Genomic DNA, 22,313 nt, shown 5'->3' with positions numbered 1-22,313 from the left:
GATGAAAAGAGATATGATTGAATTAGTAAATAAGAGTGAGCCTTCTATAGGAGCAGATCCTTCTATGCAGGATCTTCAGTTAATCTATTCTTTCTTCATTTCCTCAAGGTCAAGGCAGCCTTTTCCTATAAAGGACAGCAATGATATGATAATACCTCATATCTGTATAGCAGCTTTTATTTTTTCAAAGGACTTTTTTTCTGTTCTCACAGTATCATTGTTAGGAAAATAGAACAGGTAGGTTATTTTTATATCCTTCAGAGAATTGTGCATACATGCACAGAACAAAACTTATAAAAAAAGGGAAAGAATGAGGAGAAAGTAATGAGTATGAGAATTCAACGAGTATTTAGAATAGATTATTTTTGCTATAGTTAAAAATTCATTGTTATTTTAATATTTTATTATTGCCACTAAAGTATATCCAAATCTGTCAAATTTTAAATTTATTATTCACTTGCAAGCACTATAAGAAGAGAGAAATAAATTATTAATTCAATGTGGATGTAGTGTCATGAAGATTTTTCAATCTTTCTTTTAAATCTCCTATAAATCAGTATTGTTTCCTTAAATTTGCAAAAGTATATGTTATAATTGCTTACTTAGTGTTTTCTTTTTTTTTTCTTTTAGTAGAATTTTACTTTAATATAGAATGAAAAACAAAAAACAAAAACCCAAAACCCAAAACCCCAATAGGTTAAAACAAGTCGAACAACCATTCTACACAGATAAAACCTTCACAAAGGTCAACCGAAGTAATCCAGAGCTAAAACTGAATTGTGCAGATTTTCATTGAAGTCACCAGTCATGTAACATAAACAAATTATTTACACACTTGCAAGCCCTCTAAGAAATGTGCCCCAAGAAGCATTAACCTTTGTTTTTTTCATGTGCCATCCTGAAGACGTGCGCATTTTATTTTTCAGATCATTTAACATTTTAATAGAGTGCATTCTCTACCAAGGGGTAATGCTTTGGTACTATTCATATAGGATTGCCTATCCTAAAGATTTGACATTTCCCCAAGAGGAACTTTGATTCTGCTTTAGAAGTTTCATATAAATTAAAAACTTTATCAAATATCAATATGGAGGGAGGTGACACAGGATGCAACATATACAGTCAAGTTACCTCTGTATATTTAGAAATTACTCCTTCAAGATATTCGCACTAGAGAGCTTAGTCCGTCCCGCTTAATATTCAGTAGTACAGGTTTGAATCATCAGAACCTTGGCAACACCGTAATATTTCAAAGTTATTAACAACTACCTCTAGGGGCAAGTCTGTGTTTACTGAGTTATGACAAATTTATTATAACGAAGGAAAACAAGTGTAGCCAGCCATCTTAAAAAATGCCCCAACCACTGCTTCTCAATATAGAAAGACTAAAACTACATACGTTTATCATACAACAAATCCCATCTCTGTCCCCTGAAATTCCCCTAATTTCATTCATTAGAAGGGGATTTTTTAAAAAAAGCCTTAAAGAGCACTTTACAGCAGCATTCAGCTTTCCTATGAAATACTCAGCATCTTAAATATTATGTACACTTCTTTTTTTCCTTTTAGTAAGCTCGATACTGGCTTCAGACTTTGTGGAACTGGAGGGAAAATAACCCACTCAAAACTATTCTAGAAATCATCTTTTGGCAGAATAACAGGTATCCAAGTTAAAAATAGGGTCATTTTGTTGGTGTTTTCCAAAATTTAACTCATTTTTTGTTCCCCTTCTACATCAACCTCAGTCACCACTCCTGAGTGGAGATGGGCAGAGGCTCTGGCCCCTGAGCCTCCGGCTTCTCAGCAGCTGCTTTCTTATTGCTGCAGCAAGGCTTGAATAGATGTGTGTCGATGAGGACTTCCCCAAAACGGCCTTTGTAGATAATGCCACAGCATATTTTCTGTCTTTTCCAGTATGTGAGATCTAAAAAGGAAAACACTGGCGTTCTGTTAGAGCCAGAAGCCATCTCTGTATCTGAGCCATCATCTGACTGGTTACTATAACAAGGAGATTGAGCTGGAGAGGCACTTGAGGTGGTACTGTGAGCATCAGAATTGTGACGTTTAAATTCCTTCTGCAGTTTACTGATCTGGTTGCTTTTTATCCTGTTTCCAGATAGAGTTTTCACTTTCTTTGGTTTCAGGGTAGTCTTTAGACTGGGTCCTGCCCTTGCATCTACCACATGATTCCAGGTTTTTTTTGATCCTGCTGGCAATTTCTTCCATCTTTTCACAAGCAGGACACAGGCATTACAGATGTCTCCTGAACGAGTCTCATGTAACCCAAAACAGCTCTGGAAGTCCTTTTCATAGCGTTTACTGTCAGTGAATCGAGAACTGGAGGATTTAGCTCTACAAATACAGCAGCCCTCTATACTTCGGTACATCTTTGGCTTGTGAAAACCAAACATCTTTTCTTCTGGGCAATAGTCAAAGTTGAGGCTCCACAGACACCCCGGACGCCCGCGCTGACTGGGCGCGGCCCGGGGAGAGGCGTCTGCTAGCCGGGGCCGCTTCTTCCGAGCAGCCGCGTGTTGCTCATTGTCGCATCCGCATCCCTCCACAGTTGGGCGGACAATGCCACCCGCGTGCACTCGGGCCACGCCGGCACCGACCCCTACTTAGTGTTTTCTTAACATCATATAGGTATTTTTTCTACATAAGAAACTCAAAATATATGTGATAATTTACCATATTTTGAAATTAGCATATATGATGATATTCTCTAAATTCATAAAATAAGTCAAGGTAAAGTCATAAGCTACGGAATTTGGTATTTTTTTACATTAATTTTTATTGGAGTATAGTTGCTTTACAATGTTGTGTTAGTTTCTACTGTACAGCAAAGTGAATCAGCTATATGTATACATATATCCCCTCTTTTTTGGATTTCCTTCCCATTTAGGTCACCACAGAGCATTGAGTAGAGTTCCTTGTGCTATACAGTAGGTTCTCATTAGTTATGTATTTTACACATAGTATCAATATTGTATATATGTCAATTCCAATCTCTCCAGAATTTGATATTTTGAAAAACCAAATTAATAAAAATTTCATGGGCTGATTCATTAAAATATCCAATAATTCTGTGTTACATATAATCAATGACTTGAATAAATCTTAAACTTAATGAATATAATTCAAAACTTTTTTATTTTTTGGACTAGAAGAATACAACATGATTATTTTGAGAATTAACTGGTTTCTTCTGGACAAATTAAAATCTAAAGATCATTTTTCTGCATATATTCTATTCTTGATGTGTCTAAAGAAGGAAACGGTTAATGAGAATTGCAAAACCTGGAAAAAAAAGGAAACAATAAGAGATCAAAATGTAATCAATAAGAATAATTTGTAAAGTTAATACTATATGATCACCAAAATGTATTCTGTAAATGGAAAAGGGATCAAGGAGAATAAGAAAATTTCAGAGTAAGGTACATATGGTTGTGGATAAGAAGTCTGCAGAATGAGTCTTGTAGGGTAACCCAGCTGTCACCAAGTTCATTTATAGAGGGGGCTAAGGAATAGACTGCTCAGTTTTAATTACATGGGCTATCATTGGGCTAGATGCCTTGATGAACTGCTGATGTTTTGTGTTCATCATCTTTCTAACTTTGTCATCACTCCTACAAAACTCCCTCCTTTTGTTACAGGATCATGAAAGGTGGTCTGCAAAGGGTAGATGATAAAATGGAGCACAGATAATATCCCCCATTCAGTCTTGCCTTAAATACCTCAGCATGAATAGAGAATAAACATTTAAAAAGAATGATATCGGTGCTTATAAAAATGTCTTGTTTACCACTATCCTGAGACTAACACTGTTACCAGCTGAAGAGAATTTATGGAACTTTAGGTCAGTGCCTTTGTGGATCAACATAAAATTAAATTTGGTATCCTATTTTGGCCAAACCACGCATTACATATTTATTCCAACCTTTTAGTCTACACAGTAATAATCTATCCACTCTCACAGTTTCTTTGAATCCATAGCCTTCACTAGCTTTCATCAGTCTTCACTGAAACTGGAGAATGAAATACTACTTCTGAACCTTGATTCTGCAGTTGGCACCCTGGAGGTCAAGGAATATGTAGATTTGGCTTCCCATTGTATCTCTAACATCTAGTACAGTACCTGACACACAGTAGATGTTCTCCCCCCCCTCCAAATTTATTGAATGAATGATTGAGGCAATGAACAAATGAGTATTTGAGTGAATAGATTTACTAATGTCAAACATCAGCCTAGATTTAAGAAATTTGCCAGCTTGCAGACTGCCAAACATGGTCCTCTCACTGCCGAGATATGAAGTATTGATATTTCTAAAAAAATCACAAAGCAATGAAATCACCACCTCCCAGGATGATAACTTATTAACAGACTCCACCCAGGCTGACTTAGGGATATCACCTCCAGTTGGGACCTATTCCTCTCCTGGGTGTGAACAGTCTCAGTGTCCTGGCTCCTATTGGATTAATTTATCTGATTAGGTCTCCACCGGGTTGTTCTACAGTTTATCCTATATAGTTTATAGTTAATTTTTTTATCTTTAAACATATAAACAAAAGCTTACCTCTGAAGCCAAAAGTCCAAAGTTAATTCCAATTAATGTTAAAGCATTAGTATGATACCATGTGTTGATTTTATTTTCACAACCCTAAGGAAAAGAACTTACTTAGGCTGACTTGGAGATGGAAATGTTGTTTTTTTTTTTGGAAGTGTTTTTATACATAATTCTATTACAAAGAAGAAGAGACACAGAGATTAGTAATTTACCAAAGTCTAAAAAGCAAGTCAATGTCTAACTGGAGACTGGACTTACTAGCCCAGAAAGCTTCATATAATTGCAGGACACCTCGGTTGCTACTTTTAAAGTTGCTAAGATGTTGTCATGTAGTTGAAATCAGAAATTTAGTTTTGAGAGGGATTTGATTTTCTACACGCTACTATAATTCAGCATACTACTGCCTAAAGTGATACTTCCCAAATAGGAGAATCTTTTAAGAAACATAATACTCCATTTATCTATGAATGAATTATGTTATTGAAAGATACATCTTAAAAATAGAATAACATCAGTATATAAACTACAAAAGAATAAGAAGTTCTTGGGATGGAAATCCCTAGTTTATCAATATTCTGTATCTGTAAATAGCAGTTGCTACAGATGAACTTCTACTCTTGCTTCTGCCACCTTTACCTAAACACCATTTTTGTCACTGCTGGGGTTTCCTCCCTCAGTTTTTGCCAAACCTCATGCCTCTTTACTTCTGCTATTGCAGCTCCTTTACCAATCCTACACAACAGAGATTTGTCAAAAGTGCCTCTTTCATCAAAGGATGGTTGAGGAGAAAGTTGATGGTATCCCAAGTTCTAGGAGAACTTATATCACATACTCCAGCAAGTTTAATTAATTTGTTATATAACAAATAATACAATTCACCTTGCTGTGGTTTCATTTTAGTTAAGTTGCTTAAGAACCTAATAACCATGAATGACATTGTTTTTAATATAAAAAATTGCTCAGATTTCTAAAATGACTTGCAAAAAAAAAGGTACCATAAACACTTGGAGAAGCCTTAACTTACATTTACCTCTAGGTAAGTTGCATTCAGTGGCTCATCACAAAACCACTTTCTTAATGTAGAATTTGTGCAAGAACATGGCACCTGTTCTGAATTTTCTTTATTCTTATTCTTCATCCAATCTGTGTAATTGTTTTGGCCACAACACTGTAACTAGAAAAAAGATTCTATAAATTTTACTATAAAATATTGAAAATGCAGTTAATTATATGACTCCTATGCATATTAAAGTGGTTTTGTGATAAATTTATTAATTTATTCTCCATTCAAATGTAGTGAATTAAAACAATAAGTATATTTTTGTTTGTTTAATCCATTACCTTGTTGCTGCTATGGTTGATGTTAACCAGAGCTAAAGATCTCTACTCATATAAGTGGGCTATGTATGAATGAAATTGTTATATCTGAATTTACCTTATAGAAGCTCAGGATGAAAGATATACTTGATTTACTAAACCATGTTTAGATCCAGAACAGAAGAGAGAATCACCTTAGCCACACCTTCTCTTAACTATAACAGTTTTCTTTATAATTTATCCAACATGTGCTGCCATATGTGTTAAATATACATAAAGACTCAAGGTTATTACTACTTTCTTAGGGTATCAAACCTTCCTAAGATTTGATACCCTGCTATCAGTCATAATGCAATCTGAAAATGCAATACATGTTCAGATCACATACATCAGTGAAAAACATAAGATGAATAAAATCATTTATAATACATTTAAATTTTCCTAAAAAGCATTTCTGTTATTAAATATACTAAAAATAATAACTATGCTTATGTGAGGCTCTGGTGTAGTAGCTGAGTACAAAATCTAGTGCTAGATTGTCTGGGATTGAATCTTGGCTCTGCCACTTATTAGCCAAGTGATACTGGCTAAGTTACTGAATTTCTCTGACCTTCATCTATAAAACGAAGATAACGGTTCTTAACTCATTGGGTTGGGAGGACTAAATGAGTTAATATATGAAAAGCACCTGTAAAAGGGCCTGGTGCTATTAAATGTTTGCTTTTTTTTTTTTTTTTTTTTTTTTTGGTGTAAAGCACTTACTATGTTCCCATGCTGATCTACTCTTGTAAACAATTTGGCTGACTACACACACTCCCTTACCTTGCCGAGAAAAATCTGAACTGTGAAAATAATAATGCTAACAACATTAGCTAACAAGTATTAGTTGCTTACTATGTCCCAGATCCAAGCCTTTCTCTATATTCCCTACATTACTTCCTTTATTCTTAACAACCAGAGGTAGGGGTCATTCTGCCTATCTATTTTGTTAATATGGTACGTGAAGTTAAGAAGGTTTCTTGGGCTTCCCTGGTGGCCCAGTGGTTGGGAGTCCGCCTGCCGATGCGGGGGACGCGGGTTCGTGACCCGGTCCGGGAAGATCCCACATGCCGCGGAGTGGATGGGCCCGTGAGCCATGGCCACTGGGCCTGCGCGTCTGGAGCCTGTGCTCCGTGGCGGGAGGGGCCGTGGCAGCGAGAGGCCCGCGTACCGCAGAAAAAAAAAAAGAAGGTTTCTTATCCAGCATCACAAAGTTACTGCGTGGCAAACCTGATGTTCAGGTTCAAATGGTAACCACCAGGATACTATGCTGCCAGCAGGGGCTGTGCTTAGACCCTATCTCCCCATGGGGGCGACAGGGTAGATTATTCCACTTGGCAGTAGACTCCCAACACTTTTACACATGAATTCAGGTTAAAATGCACATCAATTAACCCAGAAAAGGAGATACACATTACAAAAGAAAGATAAAACTCAAGATCTTAAGTTGAGACAATCCTATCTCACCCTGTTGGTTTAGATGAAATACAAGAGCCTCTAATTCCTGTGCCCCATTCCCTGTTCTTCCTTCTCTCCCCATTTCTCAGCGGCGGTCACCTTTGGCGTCTAATTTTTAGTTTTACGCTAATTTCATCTTACTGTTTTCTGCAAGGCATTTAGAATCGTCCACTTGGGTATGTCTTCAGGCAAGTCCTTAGATCCATACTCAGAAATGACTGAATCAATTTTATCATGCCATATTTGGTGAACCTGTTGAAAATTTTATTAAAAGTGAAAATTTGATAGAAACTTTCCCTATGGTTCCTCATAAAAAGTATTCCAAGTCAGTTTGTTGTTTTCTAATTATTTCTAGGTGTTTTTTTCTTCCTTATAACTATTTTTAGCAATCAGTGAGTGTGGAGGCCTTTGGTCTTTCACACTGTGATCTATAGGAAGACTACATTAGACTTGGTTTCTGATTAGGGAGAAAGTTATGTGCTGTTCTCCTGAATGTCGAAGGGTTCTACATTTCTTTTTACACCCTCAGGAAAAATTGTGAAAGGCTTTTAAATGGACCAAAAAAAATGGCTGAGGATCTTTTCAATGAAAACTAGGCTTTCTCTAGTACACCTTCAGGGTCCTCTGTTTCTACGAGTCTGTACGTTTCCTAGTTTTTAATTTATCTTACAACTTTGTAAGTTGTAGAAAACTGTAGTTAGGCAAATGATTCTTTGTCAGAGAAATGCAGATGAATTTTTCCTGGTGGGGATGGAATCGGATCTGTCCCCTTTCCAAGCCTGTTTTGTTTCGGTTTTGTAGTGTCTTCTCTTTGGACTCTCCTTTGAATTGGTTTTTATATCTTAACTGGTTCCTGCATTAAACAAGATGTTAAATAAAATTATTGACCTGTGTCTATTGTATATTTTTACAAGAATTATGATTTTTAATTAAAAAAAGTCTTTTCACAATGCTAAAACAAAAACAATCATGTGAAAGTTTGGAGGAAAACTGCTATTTTGAAATCTAGATTTTGCAAAGGTAGTTTTTAGTAGGAACTTTCTTAAGCATTTAGAAGTTTATATGACTTTCATAACTAATTCCTAACTTGGTCCTGTAAAATAGCAAAAGGTAGAAAGGCCAGGGACTTCCCTGGAGGTCTAGTGGTTAGGACTCTGCACTTCCACTGCAGGGGCAAGGGTTTGATCCGTGGTCAGGGAACTAGGATCCCGCATGCTGCACGGTGAGGCCCCCCAAAAATGGTAGAAAGGCCAGATATTATTTGTATTTTATGAACACGGATATAGATACTCAGAGAATATGATTATTTGCTTTGTTTACATGAATAAAGAAGAGGAGCTGAGACTTCTAAATATAATTCATTTGGATTCTAGTCTAATAATTTCTCATTGTAATATGCTGTTCTTTAATAGTGAAAACTAAATAACTGGTGGGAATACTACAATAATTAAGACATCTGTACAAGTTAAACTTTTACCCACTTACATATCTATGCTTTAATACATTTAAGAAGATTGGAATAAAATAACATGTTATTTAGATCTATAAGTGATCAATTTAACATATTCCCTAAGTTAATTTTTATTTAGAATAGAAAATGATGTTTTTCCTTTTATATTTTTGTGGAGAGGGGGCAGACTTATGTTCTTACTTATCTGCTAAAGCATTACTTGGGAGATTCAGAGTGCATATGAATCACACCTTAGTACATAAGAGTAAAAATGATTTTCATATATAATCTAGGTGACTACTATATAAGTAAAATTCCCTCACACATATTCAGTATGACAAACAACCCATGAAGACCTAGTGCATCTCCAACACTGAGTTAGGCACTGTAAATGACATAAACTATTTAGAGGCTCATGAGAACTCAGTCCAGTCTGAATGTAGAAAGCAAGTGATGTAAACAAAGCTGTCATTTCTGGGATCAGTTAATAAGGTTAGAGTGCAGACTCCTTCATTTGGCTATGATACATTTTAGCATGTATGTTCTCCTTTCAAAGCCTCAGTTTCCTGTCCTAGAAAGAAGGATTTACAATGCATCTCTAGGAGTTGTTGTGAGGATCAATAATATAGTGCCAGTAAAGTGCTTATCACAGTCTCTGGCACATGGTAGTTATTAGTAAATGATAGTTCTTATTCTTAAAATAGGTAGAGAGGAGTATGTGAATAATACTTAAATAAATATGGGTGCCACTGATTAACTATATTCATGTGCTAAGGGTCCTTAAGTGTGATATTCAGGTTCCATCACCAGGTCCAAAAGTTAGAGGCTGATGGGTTGGGATCTGGTGCTGTGCCACCAAAACAGCTTTATAGGACTCACTTGAGTGTGTGCACACACACACACACACACACACACACACACATTTTGGATATGGAAAGAAGAAATTTTAGCTCCAAATGCCAAACCATTAACAACAGGCCCTAGATAATTAGATATCCAGAATAGATGCCAAGCACAAGAGAGCAAATGAAAGTGGAGGGCAATGGTGTTGTATAGGAAAGATTTTGTCGAGGTTTGGCCATTAATTAGGAGTTGATATATAGAAAGAATCTGAAGGCTAGGAAGCCTAGAAATTAATCAGGTTCTCCTTCAAAATCAATTGAGGGAAGGTAGAGAGCTCCCAAATAGCTACTCTATAACAGGAACTTTATAATCATCAGTTAATGATAACTCTATAAGGTAGGTAGATGAAGACATAGGTTCAGGGATGTTAAATGGCTTGTTGTTATCTAGTCACATGCCGATCTGTATGACTTCAAGTCCATGCTCTTATTGCTACAGGAGAGTCTCCCATGAGACAAAGTCAGACCTTGACTGTACTGAAACACTGACATTTCTTAAAGAATTAAAAGTCTCTGGCTGTAATAGGTAAGTTTTGCTACCAAAAAGGTTTTTCAGGTAATTTATTATGTGCTTTTTTGAACTTGACTTGAAAAATATAAATCTTGTTCTAGTTAACTGTATCACTCATGACCATACCTGTACAAAATATATGAATTATTCAATAATCTTATTTAAATGAAATTGCTAAATTTAAAATTTGTACAAATCTAAAGGTATTTCTTTACAAAAATAGAATATAGTACAGTGATGGAGTCAGTAGTGGCAGCCAGGGTTGGCTGGGGGGCCAATTTTGGATATCCCACAATAAGCATCATCTCCTCTTCCCCCACATTCTTTGTTATTTACAACATTCTCAATCTTCTGCAGACAGAGTTAAAGACAAGTTCTCCTAGCCCACCATTCCAATCTGACCCCTGTCCCCTTCCTATATGGAATTCTAGTACTTCCATTGAATCCTTTTTTTCCCCCAAAGACATTTACCTTTAGCTTTTAATATAGGTTTAGGTCTCAATAATCTAAAGTATCTGCTTTTCTTTATTTTTCAAATAAAAGGATGATGTTTCCATACCTCCTCTTTCTTTGTGAAGATGAGTGCTGAAAGTACAACTTGAACACCAAAGGCCCACATTAACAGTACTGCATACTAAAACAAAAGAAACACAGAAATGAGAACTATGCTCCTAATATATTTTTAGATGCTACAATGATGGGAAAATGCACATCACATGAAACGTACAGTCTTAAAATACATAGGTATTGCTGAAGTTTCCTGTTCTCATACATGAGTGAAATTATTGAAACAAAAGGCAAAGAAAAAAATCAGTGAACATTTGGATAAGAGTAAGATAGAAAGAAGTGATAGTGCTTCATGAGAACCCTAACAGACTACTTGGTCTAATGGAGTTGATGATGATACCTTCTTCATTCAGATCTAAAACTGTCATAGAGGGGAACTTAAATATCTAGACCTCCACTTACACCATTCTGCTACCAGTGGAGAACTCACTAAATTGTGACCTACCATGTAAACTATTCCATCATGCACAAAGTAACAACAGCAACAACAATAAAAATAATGAGAAAGTAACAAAGGCAACGGCAATAGTAAAGTTAATCTGTATGCACATTTGGACTATTTCTTTGAAAACTGAAAATACTTCTATCCAAAGCCAAACAAAATGATTTTCACATGATTTGACTATTTTCTTTTTTTTAAACATATGGCCACTGCAATCTTCTTCATCATAGCAGTGAATAGTGATACATATTATCTAGAATTCAAAATAATTTTAAAAGTTAGCAGTCTGAATATTTTACTAACTAAAATATCAATATAAGCAAGGATGATTTACTGTTAGTATTCTTAGTTTCACCTATTTTAAACATTTAGTACTTTAAAATAGTCCATTAAAATTGCTTACTTGACAAATATATTTCCTATTTTCAGAGACAAAAATATGGTCTTTAGATCCATTTAGAAGTTTAGATTTTTAATACTTCTACACACAACACCTTACTTAATCTTCACTGCCAAGGGATAGTAGTGAAGACAGGTAGATAAAGGGAAAACTGCGCAAAACAATTGTTTTAAAAAAGTCACTGGGTTTCTTTTCAATGGCAAGCTGCTTATTGTCTGTGGACCCTCCCAGGTTTCTGATTCAATGGGAGTATGAAATATTACCTTTGACTAAACTATTATTCAACTCTGCAAAGAGTTAACTTATACAACTCTGATAGTAATACAAAAGTTTCCAGAGCAATGCAAATGATTACTATTCATGAAAATGCTAATGAATAGTCTATAGAGAATATAAATCTCCACAAGCTTAATTCTTATTTAAACTGGTTGTTACTTCTTACTGGTTCCTCTATTAATTAATTATATAAATAAAGCCTCTGATACATGCTCAGTTTCATATAGGTGATTCATGATTTTACCTTTGAAAATTATTTTTTAACAGCAGTTAGATATTTACAGAAGAAATATTCAGTGTATTTATATGTTATTAGCACTTAGAGAGCACAGTGAGAGACTGCTGGAGAACTTTTAACAGGAAAGTGAAATTGTCCCAAGGAGTTAAAATGCAAAAGTAATATCTATTTGACTAGAGTAGGAGCATGCAAAATCACCTTTAAGCCAGAGAATAGTGTTTAGGCCTATATAAGATTTGGCCATAGCTTGACTATGTGAATTAACATGGTTAAAGAAAAAGTGTGTCCATCAAAAAAGTATTGGTAAATTCAGAGGAGAATAGCAAAAGTGTCATGATTACAAAATGTTGCAATACTCTTCCATGGACCGTCCGGAAGGGAGAATGGTATCTTGGCTTCAGGATCTAAGCTATCAGGTCCTAGTAGCATGTATATTCCTTATGATGGGGTCTGTCAGGCTTTCTTAGTCACAGTCCATTAATACTTGAATTACATGAGGCAGAAACTTATAAGATGTTTATGTTTTTCTCCCTCAAGTTGCCTCCTTCCTTTCCCATCCTCAAACCACAACATTATATTAATAGCAGGCTCTCTGTCTCCTTTACCTAAATGGGAATTTGTGGCAAGGAGAAAATTAAAATTTTCCTGCAAATCATTTCTGTCCTGGTTTCCATATCCAAAATCAGAAGCCCCATGAGAAAATTATGTTATAGGCCCTGGGAGAAGAGAAAGATAAAATTTGAGAATAGAGGTTGTGCCTTTGAGGAGAGTAAGAAGAGAGAGTGAAGTCTTTTTTAGACTAAAAAGATTGTGAGACTGATCCTAGAGTCTGCAGATTCTCAAAGCAATGGGGGCTAGCACTTGGCTTCCTGGCACTGCCATGGTAAGGAGGCAAGACCCAGAGGGAAATGAAGGTGTGGTTTCCAGTATTGCCTAAAATGTCTCTGCCATGGGTAATATTCAAATAATAATAGGCAGCAATTATTAACAATAGGCAGTAACGAATTCCTCTGTCAGGCATGACTCCTTTAATTGCTGTGTCCTTGGCAGGGTTGAATGTCTCAGGTGTCAGGGAAGGGGAACTGCAGGAAAGGAACTGAGGTAATGGTTAATTACCAATCCTTCACAAAAGAATTTCACCGATATGCCTGTACTGGTATATACTGGATGAAGAACAGCGCTGCCTTTGCTGTCCTAGGCCATTCAAACAGCAGAATATGTAGTCCTGAAGGGACCACATCAGCTGGGAAAGTGAGTGCTTTCATGGTAACTGGTGTAGACTGATAAACAGAATCCAAAGTGACCACCCAGACTTTCAGCACTACATAAGAGCTAAGTATCTCTGCATTCTTCCTGGCAAGAGGGGCACAGTTGGATACATTTGAATTTCCTATCTGCTTCACAGGAAAGTGCCTGTGAATTAAAACTAATTTGATTTAAAGAAAATGTTACAAGCTATATTTTACCTGAATCCACTGATTGTGATCCATACCTATCCCACGTATGATAAATGGCTCACGTTCATTATAATTTACCTTTTCATGTTATATGCCTGCGGAGAGATAGTGTGCTAGCCAGATGCCGGAGTCTGGCTCTCTCAGCAGTTGTATTTCTTTTTGTTAAATTATAAATTGTGATCTCAGTTACAAGTTAGCTTCCCACATGGCACACCCACAGGGAGAAAATATGCCGACTACAGGCCATGTTTCCTTTTCCCTGCTAAACTTCATTGTTCGTGGCCTTTAACATACTGTATTCTGATTTTAGTCTTCAGATTTAAGTTTGGTTAATTGTAGTTCACCCTAGGAGATGGATTCTTATTGACTCTGTGTTCAAAATTAATATCTAAGTGTGTAAGTGTTGAGGTCCAGATTTAGTCCGTAGGAAACTCACTAAGAAAATTCTACCTAGAAAAGATTCTTGGGCGGGGGCACTTCATGGCCTTATTCCCAAGAGCACATTGTACTGCAGCGTTACAGTGACATAAATCATTCTTGCTCACGTGTGTGACTCAAACACTGAAAATCAAAGATACAGATTCAGGCTGTTGAAATGAAATACGTACCAGAATTAGAAGCCATCTGATTTCACTGTGAATTCCCAAATAACAGAAGAGACAAAGAAGAACAGTAGCAGAACCAGTTCCAATCAAAATTCGAAAAATATATACTATCAAGTGATTATTTTCATCTGTGGAATCCACAAAACAGCTATTATTAAGTGACATTTGTTTTCTATTTAATAATAAATGCAGCAACCCAAGGTTTCCTAGGCAGCTGTCAACAAACCACTAGGATTCTGTTTCTCTCTTTTTTAACCTCATTCTGGCACCTCTTACTTGCTCTTAACAACTTTTTTTGCCTTTAATGACATGATAGAGAATTTCTTCAATCTCAGAAGGTCCCTTTAACTTTACCTTATCTTTATTGTCTTCTATGAAAGAAGATGACTTTTTCTAGGGTGAATTCTTCTATGTCTAATGTACCTCCAAACATTTTTATATTCATTCATTCATTCATCAAAAATATTCTGAGTACTTAACACATGTGGGTTAAGTTTCCCATGTCTGAAACCCTGAGTTTATTGCTAATATGGTCCCGTTAAAACTGTATTTTATTCTCTCTCCATCTAGACTGAACTGTCTGTGCTAGAGACTATATATATTTATATAGTCAACAGGCTAACTGTTAAATGCTTAGTGCTATGGCAATAATGTAGTGCTTAACAATTTGTTTTTAAAGGGAGATAAATAAATTAAATATGCCCTAGATTTTACGGGAGAAGAGTAGAGGCAATGGGCAGTGGTGTGCTGGAACCAGATTGTTCTGGCACATAAAAGCCAACCGTTAAATTTTCACAAAATCTGTAAACCAACTCAGTCCACACTGGCACCTTGAAATTGGCCATCATGGGATTATTTAAACCACAGAAATCAGCAAATACCATAAACTGAGACTCCATCCCAGGACATTTATCAGCACACCACTGGGTATAAGAGCACCTAATCTAGTAGGGGGAGAAGGTGAAGATATGCAAGATTACTGGAGAAGGTAACACCTGGGCTTAGGCTTTAAGTTATAATTGGAAGTCTCTAGGTTGGAATGGTGGAAGCATTCTAAGACACAGAATGGTGCAGTGTGTGTAGGAAACTCAGCCTTGCTGGCATTTAGTTTCAGGCAGGTGAGACTGGGAAGGTTTGCAGGGGTCAAATTATGAACATTCTATGTGCTGTTTTCTAGTCTTCCTCATTGGAATTACGCTCCATGAGGACAGGCCCTTTATCTTTCTTGTACATTTCTGTATCCTCAGCTCATGGGATAGTGCCTAACGATATGATATCTATATCTATATATGTATATCGATAGATATATTTATATGTCTATATCTATCTATCTATCTATATATATAAAATCTCTTTATCCATTCATCCACTGATGTACATTTAAGTTGTTTCCATAGGGAATATTTTATTTCTAATTATGTGATGGTGACAGGATATGGTAACTGAGTTTTAAAAGAGATTATTTAACTTGGGCAGTGAAGCTATTTTGATCTCCATTATCCTTTCAAGTCTATAGATCTGTAAAAGTCCAGAGTCAGCAGAACAACCGCAATCTTCCATTTCTCTCATCTCTCCTGCCCAAAGTTCCTAGATCTCTCTTTCAAAATTCCCTCTCCCTTATGGTCTTGGATTTAAGTCTTATTATTTAATAAGGTGCTTTTAGAACAATTGGCAAAGACTTTCTGAGGAAAAATTGGACAGTACGTAATGAATTTTAGAGAAATACTGCCACCTGCTGAATAAATCATGTATGCAATTGTTTAACACTGAATTCCTTGTTTGATTTAGAGAAAGGAAAATAGATACATACCCAAAGCTGTGAAAAAATTATTTCTATCTATTAAAAGCCATGCACCAAATCCCATGAGTAAAAGTCCAAGAACCTACAAAAAAAGATAGCCAATACTTATTTTTGAACTAATTGCCAATATAAATGCACATTTTCTTTACTAAATAATTATGAAGATACTTACAAAAAAAGCTCCATTAATGAGATTAAGAAAGTATTTAAAAATTAATGTTTTGTTTTTCCTTAACATTCTTTTTCTCCCCATATACTGATGATTCTGAAAAGATAAACACAACTTTTACAATAAACACTCACCACAGTAATAACTTTAAATAATTCTGCCTACTCACATCCTTTATTTGCATATTTTTCTTCTCATACCAGCGGTCAGTAAAACATTCCCCTTTGCTCTCCTGAATATAAGGAAATACTGAAGATGTCTTGAAACTGTACCTTTCTTTCTTTATCTGCATTTTTTGGCCAGGCAGTCGAGACCAAGAGGGCATTTTTAGAACATGTCAATAGCTGCCTTACTGAACTCCTTGCAGTTTTCAGAAAATGAAATATTTTATTTTGTTTACAGTCATAACACACCTTGTTCTCCTTGCTAGAAACCTTTCCTTTACATCTGACTGTCCTCCTCTTTCCCAGAATAATGTTAACTCTTCCCAGAATAATGTTAACTCCTCACTGAGGTCTAGCCTTGGAAGCCTTTCCCTAATCTCTATTTGTTGCCTATTTTCATCTTTACTTGTCTTCCTTCCCATGTAGACTCTGAGGTCTTTAAGTGGAGAGAGTAGATCTTGTATACCATTACAACCCCGAGTCTAACACATGGTGGGTACAATAGCAATAGATATTTATTGAATGAATGAATCAATGAATAGGTGAATTAAATGATTTAATGAGCTTACAATTTACTTTGGTATACAGTGTAAGGAAGGGAACTAATTTAAGGTGGTTTTAAATAAAAATTATTTTCCAGATAGCCAATTTTCCTAAAACATTTATGTAAAAATCAATACTTACCGGTTTTGGTGCTTGGTCTATTAGATATGGAGGTTTTACATTTTCTTGGGTATGTTTCTGGGTTTTCTTTTTTCCCTGGTTGTTTCAATTCTAGCTGGCTCAGTATTTTAAAAAATATTGTAGTTTACAATGTTTCAATACATGCAGTACATAATTGACCTGGTGAAAGTGAAACAGTATACAAGCCCTTGTGTCCCTGTCCTTTGAAGTAAAAGGCTTTTGTTTTAGCCTCCCAGGCCTCCCTTGAGTCTCAAAAGGCTGACTCAAGAGTTGATTGGGAAATGTGAAGATGTAGAAACAAAGAAGAGCTGTTGGGCTGGGGAACTGGTAACAATTTAGACTATAAATCTGCTACATAGCAGAATCATCCAACCCCCAGTTCCCTGAAAGACACTGATAAAGGCCTGACACACATTCCTAAGTTGTTTTTATAGGAAGCAGACCCCCACCAGATGAAAACTGCTGACATATGAACATAGACCCTAGACTGGTGGAAACCAGAAGGTTGATGATGCTTGAAACTTCACCTTGATGCCAGCCGAGCAGAGAACTGTGCACGAGCTGATCATGCACCCTGCAACCATCTCCCTCATACTGCCTTTAAAACCCCTTCCCTGAAAGCCATGGGGGACTTTGGGTCTTTTGAGCAGGAGCTGCCTGTTCTCCTTGCTTGGCACCTTGCAATAAATGCCGTACTTTCCTTCAGCACAACCTGGTGTCAGTAGATTGGCTTTACTGCGTGTGGGTGAGCAGGCCCAAGTTTGGTTTGGTAACAAAAGCAGAGTTAGTAGGACTAACTTGAAGCTGTTTGCCCCTAGTTAGGAAGAAACCCAATCCATTTGTTGAACTGAAAGATGCCTTAGAAAGTGGATAAGTAAGAGATGTCTAGGTTAGTATCCATGCACTTCCCTCCCTACTTCAATCCAAGGCCATATTCCTCCTAAAAATTTCCAAGGTACTTCTTCCCAGCTTCAGGAGTCTCTCCAGGCTTTATCTTCCACCCTCTGCTTCAAACTCTCCCGCTATCATTTGGTTTCTTCAGTTTCTGTCCTCTAGTCTTGTTCCTGGATTCCTCCAGTTCCTGGATTATTTGGATGGGACACTCAGTTGGAAAGACTGCTTGATTTTTATTTCAGTTTCTTTCCAAGATGTTGTAGATCTACATTTTGGCTTCAATTCTATTTACTGCAGCATATGAGAAAGCTGTGATCCTCGTTCTACAGTCTGAATGAGAAGTTAAGCCCAAAGACCTAGCCTCTGTTTCTCTATGAATGAGAAAGAGAAAGAAGACTAATGAATGCGATTTCTGCAGTGATTCTGGTGTGAAATGTTGAAGGCAGAGGATTGACTGTTGATTTGATAATAATTAGCAGGGTTGATTCAAGGCTAAAATGTTTTGTCAAAGGACCCAGATACGAAACTAAACTGAAGTTTATTCTCTCTCAGTCCAAGATGGGTAATGGGTTCTCTACTGGGAAATCATCTTAGGAACATGGCACTTTCTCCAGCCTGTTCAATATATGGCTCCCAAATTTGCTCAAGGTGTAATCCTTTACAGTCAGCAGAAAGAAAGAGGATGAGTAAACTTAGGCGAGCATCTTTTAAGCAAGTGAGGTGGAAGTGGCATACTTCTCTTCTGCTCATATTCCATTGGTGCATAGCGATTCATCACATGGCAATTCTCAGTTGGAGGCAGAGGTAACTATGTGCCCAAGATGAAGGAAAGAAGTGATTTAGGGTGGGAAAAGCCAAATAAAATGACCGATAGATAGGAAAGGGCAGTAAAAAGATAATTAGAGGGAGAAAAAGAGGGTTTTGATACATTTCAATATGCTTTACTACAAGCAAGAAAGAATCAAAGATGATCAGAAAGATATTTTACGATGGGAAAATAAAAGAATGGTGAGAATCACTGGAATTGTTTGAAAAAATTTCATAAATTCCATAAATTTAATATTTAATAATTGGGTTTGAATTGGTAAAAGATACCCTTGTGGTTAAGCAATGGAGATGGAGTGCAGGTAAGTGGAGAGCATAAGCTATGCAGAACTGGGAGTCATCCATAGAGAGCTGATATCTTGGGAATAAATGAAAGAGATGAGCGATTAACTATAGATAAAAGTGAGCAGAGGGGCTTCCCTGGTGGCGCAGTGGTTGAGAGTCCGCCTGCTGATGCAGGGGACACGGGTTCGTGCCCCGGTCCGGGAAGATCCCACATGCCGCAGAGCGGCTGGGCCCGTGAGCCATGGCCGCTGAGCCTGCGCGCCCGGAGCCTGTGCTCCACAACGGGAGAGGCCACAACAGTGAGAGGCCCGCGTACCGCAAAACAACAACAACAACAAAAAATGAGCAGAGGTTTGATCGTAGAGAATGATATAATTAGGAATTTGGATTTTTTTTAAAGCAGACTTTAAGAAATGAGAAAATAAGCAAAGTATGATTTCATGTAAACCAATCGAGGAAGAAATTTCTAAAATAATGTTACATGAAACAGATGTCAAAAGGAAGAGAATTCTGTACTCTCAAAGTCAGCTGACTTGGTTAAGGAGGATGTTCATGGTAACTTCAAACAGTAGGGTTTTAGTCCATTTGGGCTGCTATAACAAAATACCACAGATTAGGTAGTCTATAAACAACATAAATTTATTTCTCACAGTTCTGGAAGCTGGAAGTCTGAGATAAAGATGCAAAGTTTCAGACTTCTTTTATCCTCACATGGCAAAAGGGAGCTCTGTGGGATCTCTTCCTAAGAGCACTAATTCCATTCATGAGGGATACACCCTCATAAACTAATCACCTCCTTTTAAAGGTACCATATTCTAACACCATCATATTGGGTGTAAGGACTTCAGCATGTGAATTTTGAAGGGATACAATAGTTCAGACCACAGCAAGCAGTTCAAGTTAGAGTTAGAACACAACAAACAAGGTGTCTTAGCAACGAGCCAAGGAAGCCTATAGCAACGTTTGCATAGAATGGTAAGAGATGGTCACGTGTGATCTTTTCAGCCACAAGCCCCACATACTAAAAACAACATCAATGAAAATGAAGATTTGCTTACACAAAGATATGCAAGTTCGTGCAGTTCCTAAGTAAATATTTGTAGTGTGGTAGACTTGTATTTTATTTTGCTGTAGACAAAGAATTTTTTTACCTAACTCAAATAAGGTCCTGGTATGGTATTTCTTTGGTTCATTTCCTGATTAGTTAATAAATGGTCCAACAGCAGAGATATTTTTTAATAGTATAAATGCTATAGGGAAGGACGATTTACAATAATTCACCTATTCATAGGTGTCATTTTCACTAGTTAAATAATACTCTAAATTACTGTTCTTAAGTTCCTTCTCAGTGCCAGGAGATGGGAACACAAAAAATGAATAAATAAGACAAACTGTTAGGGAATCAAGTATTAAAGCCAGTGGCCAACTCTGAACTGTGTTGGGGGTGTGGGGTCTGGGAATAATGGAGCTGGGAAGTTTCAGAAAGGCAATGAATCTAGATAATCCTTGAAGGATGACTAAGAGGGTCCCAGTCAGGCAAACACAGGGTAGAGGCAGCAATTTTCAAGACAGATGGAACACTGCGTTCACAGGCTTTAGAGTGAAGTGCACAAGGGCGTGAGTAGAGTGGCAGGAGATGAAAGATAAGGCTGGAGAAGTAGACTCAGTAAAGATTGTGAGGGATCATGTGTGCTTTGCTAAGAATTTGCAAATAGTCATAGATTGTAAATCAGTTCAACTTGAAACTATTGTTTAACTAGGCAGCGTTTAGCAAAAATCTCTTTAATTGCACTCCTCCTAGAAATTATAGCCGAAAGTGGATTATGTTACTTTGTCCATAATCCTTTAACCTGAGTAGGTTTTTTTTCTTTTTAATAAGTAACTTGAAAGTATGAGTTGTAGAGACATGCACCACGGATTAATTTATCTTCAGAAGAACTTCCAATGTTTTTCTTTTTTGCTATCAATTTGTTTGACAAGGTAAGCATTAAGAAGGAAAGCAATTCAGACAATATCTTCAAATTAGTTGTTTAAAATTAGTTTTAGAAATTAATTTATTACTAATGGATTTGATATTCTTTGGGAAAAGTATGAATAATTTCATAATTACAAACAAAATTTTAAGAGTTTTTAATGTGAATTTCAACATAATGTTAGTCTGAGCATTTTAAATGAAGAGTTTGATAGTTTATAAATCAGCAACAAAACTAAACTAGAAAAAGAAAAAATGTTACTTGAGCATGGACTTTAATAATGAAAATACCCAAAATTTAATTCTGAAACCAGAAGTAGTTTATTTTTGAAAATCATTATCTTTCTTAAATGAGGAACTAATGTGTTTTTTTAATATCAAAAGTCTACTGGTTTCTCACTCTATGTTATTAATTCTTAAGTTGACACAATACATTTTATTATTCAGTTGTTACCAGGAAATATAGTCTATTTTCTTTCAAAGGTTCAATGAAATTGTTTGCTTTTAGCTTATTGTATATCAGATATCTTCTACAATTATGCTTAACTACTTCCCCTTGGAATTTAATGCTTCATTTGCAAACTTCAAAAAAATTAAAATCAGGGATATCTGTTACTAATTAAAATGAAATTTTACATTTTGTACACTGTACACCCAAAAAAGAAACTTTGATGAATTTTTAAGTTAACATTAAATATTATGATATATACTTAAACTTCAAGTTTTATATTAAAAGTGTGTGTCGCCGTCAATATTTTACAGTAAAACATATTACAGAAAATAATTTTTCAAATTTCTCACCCCACACATCCATTCACTTAGAAGTTTTTCATAACTGATTTTGATAATTGCGTGATAATTGATTGATTTTTTTTCTTTTTTAAAAGAAACTGTTGTCACGGAAGGCAAACAATTTATTGGCATTTTTTCCATACTTCCAGTCCCCACAAATCACTATTCAGGGTTAAGGTTTTGTGGAATGTACAATTTACACATGGGCAACTCAACTGTACTAGATGCACATAATAAATGTAGATAGGTCAGAAACAATTTAAAGGTCAGGCTACCTCTGCTTGGGTAATTGTAACAAAGTGTCCTTTTTTATTAAATACTTTCCAAAATTATTTAAATATTAAAACGTACCTGAAAGGAATTTTAAATTCGTTATCCAGCTCCTGAGATGAAGCGTTCGTTCTGGTTTCGAGTAGAGATAGTTTGTCCTACTGGGGCACCGGTAAGGTCCATCTTCCTTGGGATTGGCAGTTGCCGTGGTTACTCTTTGTTTGGAG

General features: G+C 36.3%; 1 protein-coding gene and 1 pseudogene across 1 annotated transcript; both read right to left on the bottom strand.

Moving 5' to 3' along the window:
- Positions 1-1,745: 1,745 nt before the first annotated feature.
- LOC115853065 (SIN3-HDAC complex-associated factor pseudogene) lies at positions 1,746-2,411 on the bottom strand (annotated as a pseudogene).
- Positions 2,412-3,028: 617 nt separating this feature from the next.
- On the bottom strand, positions 3,029-22,220 carry TSPAN19 (tetraspanin 19). Its single transcript, XM_030855410.3, has 9 exons — positions 22,168-22,220; positions 16,204-16,296; positions 16,041-16,113; positions 14,234-14,358; positions 10,805-10,879; positions 7,524-7,634; positions 5,599-5,742; positions 4,578-4,661; positions 3,029-3,300 (listed from the first exon to the last, which is right to left on the bottom strand). Exons 2-9 carry the CDS (start codon positions 16,282-16,284, stop codon positions 3,232-3,234), a joined length of 762 nt encoding a protein of 253 aa, XP_030711270.1. The 5' UTR covers positions 16,285-16,296; positions 22,168-22,220; the 3' UTR covers positions 3,029-3,231.
- Between the last annotated feature and the right edge of the window lie 93 nt (positions 22,221-22,313).

Source organism: Globicephala melas, chromosome 10 (genome assembly GCF_963455315.2).
Source record: "Globicephala melas chromosome 10, mGloMel1.2, whole genome shotgun sequence".
Taxonomy (NCBI): Eukaryota; Metazoa; Chordata; class Mammalia; order Artiodactyla; family Delphinidae; genus Globicephala; species Globicephala melas.
The sequence above is the reverse complement of the archived record's forward strand: the minus strand, read 5'-3'. Positions and strand labels throughout refer to the sequence as shown.

Bases quoted from the DNA above. Each gene is read 5' to 3' on its own strand.
- TSPAN19 (XM_030855410.3), bottom strand. From the start codon at position 16,284: ATGGGGAGAAAAAGAATGTTAAGGAAAAACAAAACATTAATTTTTAAA. The intron at 10,880-14,233 runs GTACGTATTTCA...CTTTTGTTTTAG, and splicing joins TCAGATGGCTTCTAATTCTG to TATGCAGTACTGTTAATGTG. The intron at 3,301-4,577 runs GTAAGCTTTTGT...TTTTTTTTCCAG, and splicing joins TTGGACTTTTGGCTTCAGAG to GTTTTGCAATTCTCATTAAC.